General features: G+C 55.2%; 1 protein-coding gene across 2 annotated transcripts in view; it reads right to left on the reverse strand.

The window, feature by feature from the left end:
- Nucleotides 1–283: 283 nt before the first annotated feature.
- Nucleotides 284–15,194, reverse strand: part of Kcnc1 (potassium voltage-gated channel subfamily C member 1) — a 40,093-nt gene continuing 25,182 nt past the window's right edge. The window contains exons 2-4 of one of the 2 annotated variants that reach the window (XM_060378787.1): nt 10,564–11,497; nt 3,506–3,694; nt 284–1,638 (exon numbers count right to left, since the gene is read on the reverse strand). In XM_060378787.1, coding sequence (XP_060234770.1) covers nt 1,574–1,638; nt 3,506–3,694; nt 10,564–11,497 — 1,188 coding nt within the window. In that variant the 3' untranslated portion in view covers nt 284–1,573. The other variant, XM_060378783.1, reaches the window with a different exon arrangement.

The raw sequence follows: 15,194 nt of genomic DNA on the forward strand, positions 1-15,194 counted from the left end.
TGGCCTCATGCAAGGACCCACCAAGACAAGTGACAGGACAGTATCAAGCGAGCCCCACAGAGCATGCGCTAGGCGTTATGACAGGTCTTCATTCACCTCTGGGCAGTTGCTTTCTTCCCTTGAGACACCAGGGTCTGCAGCCCCACCCTGCAGGGGACAGCATCCTCAGAGCCTAGGGACACCTCAGTCCAGATGAGTACAGTAGTAGCCACGCCCAGGATTGGCCCAGCCGTACAACAACAGAATGGAGATACAGCCTGGAGGCAATAAAAACTCAACTCACTTCTTCAGATCAAAAGTCAGCTCTTTATTTCCAGGGCCAGGGCCCAGTGAGGGGAGGTTGCTGTCTTTCCAGGAAATGTTGCAGTGAAAGCTCGAGATGTTGCAATTTTTTTTTTCAACTCAAGCATGTGTTTTTCAAAAATATCATCCTTCCCCACACACACACTAATTTTAGAATCAGACCAAAGCCAAGCTACTGTCCTCTGTTTCTGTTGGGAAAATACTATATTTATTCGAGATGCAGGAGCGTGTCTCTGCAAACCTCCGATTGCTTCAGAAAAACAAATCTGCTTTAGACTAGACAGAAACCATGTTACAAAATTTATTTCATGCTCGGATCTCTTTGCATAACATTGGGCATGCAGTTTGTTTTTTTTAAACTCTGAAGTACTAAATTGCATACAATGCCAGGTTGTGCCTTAATGAGGGTGGAGGGGAGGCCCCCTCTGGTGGTCCTGAACTGGAGGTACGCTACATCCTGGCTTTATAATGACATTGGAAAAATCCATAGGTGTAGCTATGAACAATTCGTTATGAAACTTGGTCACATTGGTTCTACACACCGAGATGAGAGAATCAACCTAAACTAGCCGCTGTTGGGGTCTTGGGGAGTCGTCCGCTGGGTCGCAAGCATGCCATACAGAGATGGAAGAGGTGGCAGTGTGAGTTTCCACGATCCTACTTGGAGCAAAGTTCTCAGTTTTCCGCGTAAGAGATGAGCTACGAAGGTGAGGTCAATATGACCGATGACTGACTGCCTGCCTTTTGAAACCTTTCCTCTGGGTCTTGTGTACAAAAAGCGACTCATTCCCCGGCCCCGGCCTTCTTCCCTTCCCCCACCCCCCCTCCTGGAAATATACTGAGTGCCATTACAGTTTGGCTCTGACACCATGTGTCAAAATTAAGAGCGCTGGAAGAAAATAAAGGATTCTTGCTTTTCTCTCCATTCTTGGTGGTGGTTAGGGTAATCAGACAGTCACAGCGGGGGGCTGGTGGGTTTGGGTTAGCTGGGTTTTCTGTTTAACTTCATGCAAGTCATGCTAAGGCTCCCCTTCACCCCCCAAATAAAAGGTAACTTCTAAAAAAAATGAAAAGAAAGAAGGGCAATCCTCTGCGGCCTGTTCCCATTGGCCGTAGAAAAAGCTACGTCCGTCTTAGTGCAATGCCTGGGCCACTCGGACTCGTCCGGCAAACCTGCATGGCGTGAATTTACTCTGTCCGAGGGTGAGGAGGGGCTGCAGGTCCACCCAGATGCTTAATAGCCACCAGTGTCCTCGGCCAAGCCGCAGGGTCAAGTCACTCTCACAGCCTCTGTCGGCATATACTTAGCAATGACAGGGCTTTCTTTGCAAAGATCTGTATGTAGAGAATACAATTAACACTTGAGCTCCTCTTCTTGCCTTCCCCTCCCGCTCGCTCGCTCGCTCGCTCGCTCGCTCGCTCGGCACTTAGTCGGTAAGGAAGAAGAGAAGAGCGAACAGCCGCATGCAGAGGCAGGCAGGTTCTCCATGGCTTGTCTCCCATGCAGCGGCCAGCCTAGCAGCCTCTTTCTCGTCCCTCCTTGGGGGGACAGCTGAGGTCCCTACTTCTGCTGTGCACCTGCAGACCTAAAGGGCTCTGAATCAGCCAGAGCAAAGCAAGTTCTTGTCGCTCTCAGGAGCCGTGAGAGCCGGGCTGGATGGACACAGGTGGGGCCTTCACCCTCGGCACCTCCCAGAGTCCAGCACCCAAGCCCAGGGGACTGGGGGTCTGAGACTGGGGATCACCTGTGGATGGGGGTTGCACTCAACTCCCTAGAACTACTAGGAAATGGGGTGCTTCTGGCCCACCTCCCCTCAGCTTCAGGAAGCACAGTAGAGACACTCTGCTCTCGCAGGCCACACCAACCAACCCGGCATTAGAGACAGAGGAGCCAGGCAGCCCGTGGGACCGTGGGCAGGGCACAGCCATGGAGACAGGTTCCCCTACTCTGCAGGGTAGCCCTGCTCCTGGGCATTCTAGAGGCGATACTTGGGAGGAAGCCAGTCGCAAAGAGAGCAGCAGACCCATCCATGCCAAGGATGGGGCCCTCCGAAGGCTGGAAGCCCTCGGCCATGCAGCTGCATGCAGGGAGCAGCGCGCCGCACTGAGGTCCGGGGCCTCGGCAGGGCGGACAGGCAGAGGCCAGCCGGGCCAGCGGCCTCCACTAAGCAGTGGCGCAGCAATCCTCATCTCGTCTAGGCCACCTCTCCTCTTCTAGACCTGCGTTTGATTCTTGACGTCTAACTCCTGCTAGCGCCGCTGACCAAAGGCTACAGACGCCACACCAGCCGTTACTCTCAGAACCTGACTGGCGCCTGGCTCACCCTGTCTGTCACCATGCATCCTCATGAGCACGTGAGGCGCACGGGAACACACGTGAGCTCCCGGCTAGCGTGCTGCACTGAGAAAGGACCAGGGCAGTGCCTCCAGCCCCGTGAGGTCTTCCCCAGGCCTTGACCAGCCCATGCTAACCCTCTCCAAAGCCCTGACTGCAAGACCACCTGACTGCAAGGTCTCAGCCTTCACGGCAGTGGGGCTGGCCACGGCTGGGGCGGCTGGTAGCGTGCTCTGGCCATGAGTAGGGCTATGCACAGTCCTGGTGACACACCTGGCCTCGGCAAGTTCTCTGGCTACCACTCTCAGCACTCTGACTAGCACACAGCTGACCTCCCAGCTCCAAAGCCACCTCTCTATGGAGCCTCCCTTTCCACTGGCCTGTGCATCCTCTGTAAAGGATACCTCTTCCATAGCACAACCTCAGACTAAATTCCAGGGTGGTGGCCAAGCCAACGGTCCTCCACAGCTAAAGGCTGGGAGAGAACATGCCACCTTTTGTACATGCTCTGACCCACTGGAGAAGTCTGAGGGAGCCGAGACGCCCCCGTCTCCTTGGATACCCCCTTGGCTTGGGTTTACGACCCGTGGTCATCCACCCTGGGTCAAGCCACTTTCTCTCACTTCTCTGAATACCAACCTACAGATGCCTGGGCCTCAGCTCCTCTCTGCCAGCCTGCCATCCATCCCCCTTGGAGAAAGAACTCTGACCTCCAGAGGCCAACCCTGGGGAACTCCCCCAGTCCTCGCCCCTCAGTGTGCCTGTCTACCCCTCAGCGCCCCTTGCCCGCCTCCCTGCCCACCCATCTGCAGGAGCAAGGCAAGGCGGGCCCGGCCAATGCAGAGAGCTCCCGCCTTCTCTACATACCCTTTCTCATTCCTCCACCAGGCGGGCACGCGTACTCCCCGGTGGATAAGAGGAAGCAGGGTCCGTATCTCTCGCGGGTGCCCGAGCGGGTAAAGGGCAGGCCCTCCTCGGGAGTGAGGGCCTGGTCTATGTGGGGGCAGTCTTCGTTCGCCAGCGCGGCCTTCGCCACCTCCCCATTCAGTTTGGAATCTTCAAACATATAAGCAGAAGCTATTGAGACACTGAAAACTGTTTAGTGAGGGGGGTGACAGGCCGAAGGTGGGGCATTTGACAAAGGACTTCTCGTTCCTGAAGATGGAAAAGTGGGAGGTCCGAGGAGGAGGGTGCCAGGCTGGGGTGGGCTGCTGACGATGCGGGGGGTGGGGGGGGAAGAGAGACTCCTAGGTTTGCTCAAAGTTTGCAAAAAGATGAATTGGTGATGGGCCTGGCTTGTGGTGTTGGGGGCCAGGCCCAGAGCCCAAGGCAGGGTTAATGAGACAGGATGGTATGATGTATTCATGGGCAGAGGGCCAGACACACGGCTCGGGGAGAAGACAGACAGACACTCAGAAAGGCCCCAGTCCAGAAAGGCAGCCTTTCAGACCCCTGTCCTTCTAACCAGCATCTGGCTACCTCCCAGCAACACTCAGCCATAGGGCTGGCAAGAGCCCACCTCCTCCACCCCTGCATGCCAATTCCATCCCACCATCGGTTCCTGCTGTATCCCCCAAGTCTGATGGCTCAGCTTGCTCCCACCGCCCCATGCAGGACCACCTTGACCATTCAGATGCCCCACCTTCTTCTCTGTCTCCATAAGGACCAAGTCTGGAGCCCACTCTAACCTTATCCCATACAGACTAGGCCTAATCGCAGAGCCTGTCCCCAGAGGAACACAGACTAGCCTGGACACACATTTTACACTGTCCCTCATATGGATGAAGCCTATTTACCATGCTGTGTCTGTCCTATGGAGACTAGACTGGCCATACCTCTGTTCCTCTGTTTACAGGAACCCCAGGCTGGTCCCTCTGAGACTGCCTTCTCCACTGGCTGAGCCTGATCCCACCTTCTACACTGTTCACACGGGACAAAGTCAGGTCCCTCTGAGACTGTCCTGTACACAGACAAGAGCTGGCCATACCTGCACTACAAAGACCCAGTCAGGTCCCTTCCAGTTCCTGTTCCCTGGCACAGACTGGGCCTGGTCACCCACTTCAACATGGGGCAATCTGATTGTGCTGCCCCACCATCAATGCAGATTAGTTTCCTGTGTACCCCACAGCCCCAGTGAGGTCACTCCATCTGCTCTGCCCCATGCAGACTCACACTGCCACCCCACACATCCTGCAGTGTCTCCGTAGACCACTCTAGGGGATCTGGTCTGCTTGCACAACAAAGATATGCATATGCATGAGGCTGTGAGAGCTGGACAGGGATGTGGGAGGGGCTCCATTCCTGTCCCTTCCTGAAGCAGAGCAAATGGATGTGCAGGAGACAACAGATGCTGATGGCCTTGGGTGGGGGGAATTTGAGGCTTGGCTTCTGTAGCAGCCTAAGAAGGAAGCTGGGAGGAGGTCTCAGGGGGACATGTATTGTGGGGAAAAAAACATGGCCACCACCAGGCACTCTGGCCCTCCTGACTTCAAGAGCAAAGATTTGGAGGCTTTTGGCACCTGGCAGGGGCGGCTCTGACTGACCCTGTCCCCTCTTCTGTCCTTTTTGGGGACTCTGCTAGGGTAAAGCCCAGTCAAACACTGCACCTATGGGGAAGGTCATGGGAGAGCCCTTCAGTGAGAGAAGGAAGCAACCCGGAGGATGTGTGAGGGGAGGCTCTCTGAAAGAAAGCTAGGGCAAGTCCCCAACTCAGCTGACCCTCTCCCATGATCCTGTTCACATCATGTAACTACACGAGGGAGTGATCCTTCCCTGCGTGCACACGTGGTGTGCACGTGAGCGAGATCACCACCCGTGTACATCATGTCACTACAAAGAGGCAGTCAGTCAAAAGAGAAATGGACCAATCAGGTTTATTCATAAAGCAAATCCAAAAAAAAAATGTTTCCCATCATAATTTTGGAACTTAAAAAAGTCTGTCGTACAAGATGGCAAGGCATTTCACGTACAGTGCGTCCCTTGAAGATCCCAGGGCCTTCGCTCCTGATCAGCTCTGAACCACAAGGCCAGTTACTAGGGAAACTCTGGCACCATGTGACAAGCTGGGGGCTGCCTAGGATATGGGGCGTGTCTGTGGGCACACACTTGTGCCCACAGACACGCATGCCGTCCCTTGCGTTCCATTTGGCTCTCGTCTCCCTTACAGAGGGTCTATGGGCTGGAAGAACGATGCTGGAGGGATGGGGAAGGTAGTATGGTAGGGAAGAGGATGGAAGCTGGGGTCCATGTGTCTCGCTTGGGGAAGAATAGTGACTTCCAAGTGCATCTTCTCCAGCTGGCAAAGATGCTCTTGAGTGTGTGTCCACAGCCTGCTCCTCTGCTCCAGAGAAGGGTCAAATAGCTCTTTCCCGTCTCTGCCTCCATAGAGACAGCGCAGCCTGAGACCCCTCCTCTGGCCCTGAGTCTCCGCCTACATGACCCCTGCCCCCAGGGCTCCCGCCTTGAACTGTAAAGGGTTTGAAAGTGGGGCAGTCCTTCTGGGGGTCCAGGGGCAAAGAACAGCATCTGGTATCTAGGGGAACAGGATGGTGGGCAGTTTTCAGGATGCCCCTGGAGCCTGCTTTTTCTTTCAGCCTTGACCTTTGAAAAAGGGTCTGCAGCTGAGTGGCTGTAGTTTTATCTGCAGTTGAAGATGCTCTCAGCAACCGGGCCATTCACTTCCTGCCCCAAACTCCAGTGCGGATGGCCAGACGAGAGAACAACCAAAGAAGGCCAACTGTCTAAAACTGAGGAACCATGAGAAAGGCCACAGGCACAATATCACGGAGTCCCCACCCCCTGCTTGTCCCTCCTGGAGTGAAAGAGAAGCTAGAAACTTGCTTTCAGAGAGCTGGGCCTGTCTCCTCTAGCCCAGGGCCCCAGGACACCACTACCCCACAGGCCTGCGATGATGAAATGACAGCATGGGCAGCGGTCTCAGTGATGGTTTCCAGGCTTTGAAATGAGCTGAGATGAACGTCTGTGAGAGGGTCATTTTTTTTAAACTTTGGAGCAAGGAGAACCTACGTGACCAGGCCCTCTGTCAGCAGGCTGGCTTTTCCGCCATCTCCCGGACACTTCTGACAGCATACTTACTGTTCACATCAGCAGCGGGTGCCGCCAGGCACACGCAGGACTGGACTGGGGTTAGTTGGGCCGGGCATTGCCTTGGGCGTGCCCCAAAGGGGTCTGCCCAGCTGGGACTCAGGGAGAAACATCCCAGGCTAAGGGGGGTAACAAGCTGTGAGGGGCACCGTCATAGGAACCAGCACACTCATGCAACAAAACAAGGAGAGAAAGAGACATGATTAGTGGAGGGAGGGAGAGGGAGAGGGGGAGGGAGAGGGAGAGGGAGAGGGAGAGGGAGAGGGAGAGGGAGAGGGAGAGGGAGAGGGAGGGAGGGAGAGAGAGAGAGAGAGAGAGAGAGAGAGAGAGAGAGAATGTGAACAACACAGAAAAGAACACCTGTTCCTGGCCCACAGCCCTCTCATTCCTCGGCTTTCCTTCACCCATATAGGCAGTGTGGACTCCATTCTGGGTCCAGCTGCCAGCCCTGCAGCTGGACTCTCTTCAGCTGCCTATCTTGCCCCATCAATTCTGCCCCCAATCCTGTCACCCTCCCTACCCCATGGTCTAGAATTATTCCCAGGCAGCCACTGCAGCCCAAGAGAGGACAGCTGGAGGGCCCGGCATTAGGGGACTTTGGATTCTGGTGCTCAGAAAAGAAACTCCTTCCCCCAAACCACCCTGAGGCTGCAGCGGTGGGTCCTGCGGCTGGGGTGGGGTGTTTCTGAGACTGCACTTCTGCTCTGAACACCCACAGGCAAGAAGGGAGCCAAACCCGACACCCACATCTCTAATATCCCTTCTGCTGGGAACCTGTAACCCCAGAACCCCACACCACAAAGGACCGACCCACATCACAGGAGCAGATATGATAAGACACACAAGAATGGACATGGCAGGACGGCGGGGACAACAGACACTCCCAACTGCCCGGAGCAAGTGCTTGGCCCCACTGTAAGGAGTTGGGGGCTGGGGGCTGGGGCTGGGGACTGAGGCCCCTTCTTGGAGGAGGGCCGCTGCTCCTGGGAGCTCAGTTCCTGACAATCCCTCCCTGTGCCTCCCAGCTCATGGCCAGATGAGACCCGAACCCTTGGCAAGCCCTCAGAACAAGATCCCACAAATACTGAGGCGTGCAAACCGTGGCCCAAAGGAGCTTGCAACATCCCTGGGATAGACAGACAGACTATGGCTTGAGCAGTGACTCTGAAGTGGAGGCAAGGGGAGGGGTTGGTGCAGCTGGAGGCCTGGCTGCAGCGCAAAGCCCAGCATTCTAGCTCAGGAGTTAGAAATGGAATTAGAGAAAGCGCTGCTTAGCTGCTTAGGGACCTGCTTGCCTACCTTTGACAAAGGACCTTGTGGGACATCGTACCTCCCATGTTCCACTGGCGCCTAGCCTCCACCGCATCTGCCTTCTTGCACTCTGGCTTCTCCCTTGCTTTCTTACCTCCGCCTCACACCCATCCAGGCATATAAGAAGTTACATGAGAAGGGAGCCCATGGTCCAGGGATGATGGAGGAGAAGCCCTGGGAACCTAACACACCCCAGCAACAGACATGCCTGGTCTCGTACTGGAGCACTGAGGTGAGCAGTGTCCTGGTGAAAGAGGAGGCTCAAGGTGGAGCTAGAGTCCTGGAGCCCAGGGGATGGGCTGAACATCGGGACAGCACCAAAACAGCAAGAAAGGGAAGGGAATAGTGTGTGTGTGGAGGCAGGGAAAAGCGGGCACTTGAACTCAGAGAGCTCAAATCAGACTGCCCAAATCAGAGCTCTCTGAAACATGAAGCCAAGACAAGGTGTCTGCTGGGGCAGGGAGGCTGGACAGGGCTGAGGAACCCAGAGGAAATCCCACAGCAGTTTGTAGGCTTGTAGGTCTGCTGCCACATGAGGGGAAGGCTAATGTTCTTCGGACTAGCTGAGTGGGGTGTGTGTGTGTGTGGTGCGTGTGCATGCGCGCATGCGCGCGCGCGTGCCTTCAGTACGTAGACAAGATTGTGACTGTCAGGGTGTGCAGAGGAATCTGTGCCTGGCTAGAATGAGCTGGGGATCAACAATCGGCTGAACCGGCCTGTTTATAGAGCACCAATCCTGACTGACAGAAGTGTTGGGGAAGATGAGTCAGAAGGGCTGAGCAGGGTCATGTGACACTCCTCAGGCTGGGCCCCACAGTAGAGCTAGGGAGAGGGTAGGCCTTGGAGCTGGGGAAAATGTCCTTGCCCTGGTGGTGGTTGCTGGGGTGAAATGGTAGCTAGCTCAAAACAGAAGGGTAGGCCTAGGGCTTCCCATAATTGGAGACATGGCTTGGCCAGGGCCTCTCTTCACCTCAGACGCCTGTGTTCCCTGCCCCAAGCTAGAACAAAAGCTACATTTTGCTGATGTACCTATAGAAGTCTCAGGAAAGAGAGCGAGGAACAGGCCAAAGGGCTGGGCGAGGAAGCAGGCCTTGGGACACTGCCTAGGCTGCCCCAGCCAGGAGGATAAAGGACTGGGGTCGGAAGGTGAGTCGGGTAGCACACCAGCAGCAAAGGACCATCATCCACTGAGGGAGGCCACCCAAGTGAAAGGGAGACTTTCTCACCTGAGGCTGAGCTAGCTTGCAGCCCTCTGCCAGACCCAGGCACAGGGTGCTCTTCATAGACTAAAGGAATCCAATAACACGCGCCAAACCCACACTCAGCCAGAACCTCTCAGCTCGGCACTGCCACTCTTCTCTGGGTCATCTGTTCCTCGGAGACCCCCGTCTCCTCAGAGTTAGCCAATGGGATTCCATGGGAAGAGGTAGATTATGGGTTTTCCTCCTCGGACCAGAGCCCCGTGCTCAACGTTATGTGCTATGTGCAGGTTCTCATAAAACTGAGACAGTCCCATAATGAGCCACTCGCCATGGAATATGAGAATATATCCCTCAGCGGCTAGTGCTGGCTCACCGCACCCCACCCGCCTCCCAGTGAACTCGTGGGTAAGTGGTTGGGATTTCTCATAGTGCCGCTGCTGCAGTCCCTACCGCTAGATTTGGGGACGGCTCTTGGTGGTGGGAGGAGCTTGCTGGTCCGAACGCTGTCATCTAAGTTGCCCGGGCTGTGGCCCCCTCTAGCGCTTTGCTCACCAGCTGCTTCCCTTAGCAGGTCACCAGACACTCCCACTGGACCATCAACCCAAACAGACAACGTGAAAGCCAGTGTCCCTCCAACAGGCTCCTACAGGTCAGCGCTGAAGTCTACGGTGGTGGCAGAGGTGCGTGGGGTCGGCATGCCGTAGGGTAAGGAAGCGTGTCGCGGAAGGCTAGGGGCGACTCCCAGCAAAGGCCTGGAGCCGCTGGCGTCAGGGCAGGGGTCTACTCAGCTACGGAGACAGCTTCTGCTAGGGCTGAGGATCCTGGCTATTGCCTTCGCAGGGACCCCGCTGCCAGACCTCACGTACCCCCGCCAGTCTACACAGCCTGAAGGCACCCGGGTTAAAGACCAAATCAAAGGCTGTATGGCGTTTCTCAATCACCCACGCCCCCACGCCCACCATCGGGTCAGGAGCCTGTCAGAGAGTTCTGCCTGACTCCTTCCAACCAAGCAGCAGCCTCTAGGCTTCTGCTAAGGGCCTCCTCAGCAAACTTCGCTGGGTCTCTTCGGAACTCCTGAGACCAACCTCTTTACCCAGGGCCCCCAGTGAGGTTCTACTAGCAAGCTCTTGCCTTCTGGCTTTGACGCCCCAGCGTCTCCCTGGGGCCCCAGGCTCCACACCTCAAGATTGAGCACAGGGTCCTGGGTCGCCCATGGAACTAAGGAAGCAGTCTGGCTGAATCTGGAATCATTGCTACAGGGAGCAGAGGTGAAAGGTCAGATTGACATGCCTCTAAGAGGCTTCCTACCTGCTCTGTTAATTTCTAAAATTTCTTCCTGTGCCAGCGGACATGTGTCGCTCTGAGTACTGTGGTGAGGAGAGTTTACGACAGATTTACAGTAATTGGGGGATCCCAGCTGTGGCGGCCGTGGAATATGCTTCTTTTTTTTCTTTGGTAGTTTCTGCTTAGCCATGGCTAGAGAGTAGTACATCCCAAAATTGTTCACGATGACAGGCACCGGCATGGCAATGGTCAGCACTCCCGCCAGGGCACACAGTGCTCCCACCAACATGCCAGACCACGTCTGAGGATACATGTCTCCATAGCCCAGTGTCGTCATGGTGACCACAGCCCACCAGAAGCCGATGGGAATATTTTTAAAGTGTGTGTGCTCACTGGCGCTGGGGTCATTGGGCTGCGCCCCTATTCTCTCAGCGTAGTAGATCATGGTGGCAAAGATGAGCACGCCCAGGGCCAGGAAAATGATAAGCAGCAGGAACTCGTTGGTGCTGGCGCGGAGCGTGTGGCCCAGGACACGCAGGCCCACGAAGTGGCGGGTCAGCTTGAAGATGCGCAGGATTCGCACGAAGCGGACGACACGCAGGAAGCCCAGGACATCCTTGGCGGCCTTAGAGGACAGGCCGCTGAGGCCCACCTCCAGGTAGAAGGGGAGGATGGCCACAAAGTCAATGATGTTGAGCGAGTTCTTGATGAACTCCACCTTGTTGGGACAGAAGACAACGCGCATGAGGAACTCGAAGGTGAACCAGACCACGCACACGCCCTCGATGTAGGTGAGGAAGGCCTCGGTCTCTGCTTCCCGGTAGTAGCGCACTTGTGTGCCGTTTCGAACATTCTCGATTTCTGTCTTGTTCACGATGGGGTTGAAGCGCTCGTGGGTCTCCAGACAGAAGGTGGTGATGGAGACCAGGATGAAGAAGAGGGAGGCGAAGGCCACATACTGTAGAGAGAAACACATGGGTCAGAGTAAAGGCTTTCCACTCAGAGCGGGGAGACCTGGAGGGCCTTACGCTGGGTCCAGGCACAGCGCCACATCAGCAGCAGGAAATGCGCAGAGCCTCTCCAACCCAAACTAAGCTGACAAGCCACATCCTCCTCCCTGGAGCCTGCATGGCTGCCAAAGCCTGCATCCCTGTCCATCTCTGCCTCCTTCCCCACTGCCAACCAAACGAGGATGTCCTGGGTCCCCCAGAGCCACAAAAGAGAAGGAGCCTGGTTCCACTAGGGTGGGCTTTCCCCAAATACTCTCATCAGAAACAAAAACAAAAGGGAAAAAAACCAAAGCTTGTACTGTCTCAAGCCACTGAAATCAGAGGGGTTCGTCACAGTGGTTAGCTACACTGACAGTGACCCTGGGAAGGAAATGCAAGCAAACTGCTCTACCAACATCTGGCTCCTCGGAGGCTGTGTCCATCTGGACTCCGGTCTGTTTAAAGAGCACCCCCACCCCAATCAGCAGCCGGAAGTCAAGCGTCTCTAAGGGTTGGGTTGACACTGGCACCCCTCCTCCATTCCAGGGGTGTGCTCTTGCAGCCCCAGATTTGCTTGGTTGGGTTGACCAAGACTCTGGGGCCTGGAGCCCAATCTGCCAAAGGGTCTGAGTACCAAGAGCTAAGCGGGTCTTCTAAACCACGAGGGCTGCAGGCAGGGAACAGAATTTTAGACCAACAGCAGTCTTATGAGGTGATACTTCCTCCACCTGAGCCACAGACATGAAAAGACCCTCGGAATCTGTGGTTACAGTGCGCCAGCACACGGCTGATTTAATCAGCGGTGCCTCAGAACCATTTCTCCCAGGCATCAGCTGCCTCCCAGTTGCATCCTTCCATGAACCCATGCCTCCTTCCTACAGGAGCCCCTCCACCCCGTGAAGCATGTGGGGCTGGCAAAAGCTGAGGGAAGAAGGGCAGAGAAGGGATCTTCTGGCTCCAGGAAGCTCTGCTCTCAGGATCCAGCTCTTCCAGATCTGGGATGCATGGAGGACAAACCAGGGAAGCAAAATGGAGGCAAAAAGAAGAGTCATCCACCATCAACCCCAGTTCACACAGCTCTGCAGCCCTTCCAAGCTCATCCTTGGAGCAAAGGATGTACTCTCTGTATTTGGACCTGGACTCGCTCCAGGTCTTTCCTGGAGCTTGGCCTGTACAGCCTGGACTCCCTAAGGACAGGCCATCCTCCCCTGCAGCGACCCCACCACAGCCTTTTCCTCTGTCTGCTCTCTCCACAGGGCCACTGCTATCAAAGCTGGTTCTAGGCTTCAGTCTCAGCCACATGGCTACTGGTCCCAGAGCTGCCCTTGCCAGCTGGCACATGACCCACAGGGAAAAGCCCAAAGTCCTCAGCCTGGCATGCCACGTTCACTGTGCCCTAGCTGGCTTCACGCCTCAGGTTCCTTGCCCTTCATGTACCCACATGTACCTCTCTGCCACTCCAACCATGTGCCTCCCCCACCTTGTGTCTTTGTACCTGAGGTTCCTTCTTCCAGAAAAACTTGTGTCATACACATGGTGTGTGGGAAATCCCATGTCTCCTCAGTGCCCCATTACTAGCCATTTCCCTGGGTGAGGCTCCCACTGGCAGCTGTGGGACTCAGGAGGCAGCTCGCCAAGGTGCTCCTCAAGGAATCTGTACAGGCACCCAGGGAGGCCATGAGTCTGTCCCCAGCGATGGATTGTTAGTGTTTGCGGAGGCTCATGAGAATAGCTCAGACTGCGTAGTTCTCCAGGGCTCCCCCAAGCCCTCAGAGCGCTCCTGCCATCTGTCCCTTTACAACACTCATCTTCAGAGGCCATGGAGGTCCAGGAAAAGGCTGGATCCTAAGATTAGCATAGAGAGGCTGAGGAGAAGGTTCCGTTGGTAAAATGCGTGCCATGCAAGCATGAATCTTGGAGTCTGTCCCCAGAAGCCATGTCACAAAACAAAGCTGGATATGGAAAGATAGCTCAGCGGCTACAGTCACTTGCAGCTCTTCCCAGGGCCTAGGTTCAATTCCTGGAACCTCCATGGTGGCTCACATCATCTGTAGCTTCAGTCTTACTGAATCCACTGTCCCTCTTCTGGCCCCCGCAGGTACCCTGTATGCACGCGGTGCACATACCTACATGCAGACAAACACTCATACACGTAAAATAAAATAAGTCATAAAAAAAAAAAAAAGATTCAAGGGTGGTGGTGGGAATTGTAATCCCAGAGCTGGGAGCAGAGTCAGGCGGGTCCCTGGAGCTCACTGGCCAATCAGTGTAGCTGAACCCATAAGTTCCAGGCCAAGTGAGAGACCCTGTCTCAAAAAATAAGGGGAATAACTACAGAAGATACCAGAAACTAACACACACACACAGAGACACACACAGACACACACAGACATACACAGACACACACACACACACACACACGATTAGCATAGGAAAAGCCATGGTTACCAAGGCTCAGGGTGCAGCCTGGGCCTCAGTGCATACTGACTGAGGACTAAAGGGTGGGTGGGAAGCAAGAGGCAGGCTAGGGCCAGACAGGAAGAGCCCCGCTAGACTCCCCGACACCTGCCTTCTCGGCTTCTGCCACCACACAGCCAAGTCACCAGCGAGCATGTGCGGAGCCTGAAGACCCCTGGGTGCACGTAGATCCTTTCGGGCTGTGGAAGAAACTACTTCTGGCCTTCTGAGACACCCCAGCATTCAGGTAAGCTCAGGGGCTAGTAGGAAGGCAGCCAGGGCCCAACCAAAGCCCAAACATCCCCACCCTTTGCCTGATCCGAGGTCAGGAGGAGAAACTACCAAAGTTCAGGGGCCTATTATGTGCACCATCTTGGTAGAACAGGCAGTATTAACCCTACTGTGTCCAAGGGAAAGGGGCAGGAACAAAGGGGTTTGGGGACAAAGCTGAAGGCTTCAGAGAGAGTAAGGGAGTTGAGACAAAGGCCAAGTTTAGTCAGCTAAGACAATGAACCCTCTTGGTGAGACCACTGAGCTGCCTGAGCTTTGCTGAGAGGCCAGCCCTGGATGGTTCCCATTGAATAGGGCCCTTGCTTCCCAGACTCCCTAAAAGCAGGCTGTGCTGCTCCAGGTAACTGATGAAGGGTAGAGGTGACTGGATCCAAATAGTCATGATTGTGGCCACACCTGAGTGAATCCTAGGCCTTGGGACCCAGACTCAGTAGCTCTGGGGTAGAAGTAGCCCTTTGAGGATGGGCCAGTGATGAGAGTATCCTTGGGTGGTCCAGCCTGCATTAAGTAGTCTGCTGAGCCCCTGGTAGAAAAGACCTCACAGTACTCACAGAGCACAGCTAAGAGGGCTGCAGGCGGCATATGGTGGTCATTGGCCCCAGACAAGGAGGCAAACTGCCTGATTGACCCAGGGCAATGCTGGGTTGTCACCCACAGGGTGAGTGTTGGGAGCTGTGCTGTAGATGAACTGTGTGCCAACAGTTACCCACAGACCACAGACTCAGTAACCCAGAGTACACAGCCTGTGTCATAAGCTCAGACACAAGTGCATAAGCATGGAGGATAAAGCTCAGTGTCTGGACCGCACAGAGAGAATACAGCAGTCCACAGAGGCCTTAGCAAGGTATGCCTCCTCACAGCAACCACAACACTCTGCAGTGCACACACAGACAACTTGTGTGCGCGCACCTAGAGTGG

Source organism: Meriones unguiculatus, chromosome 1, assembly GCF_030254825.1.
Source record: "Meriones unguiculatus strain TT.TT164.6M chromosome 1, Bangor_MerUng_6.1, whole genome shotgun sequence".
Classification (NCBI taxonomy): Eukaryota; Metazoa; Chordata; class Mammalia; order Rodentia; family Muridae; genus Meriones; species Meriones unguiculatus.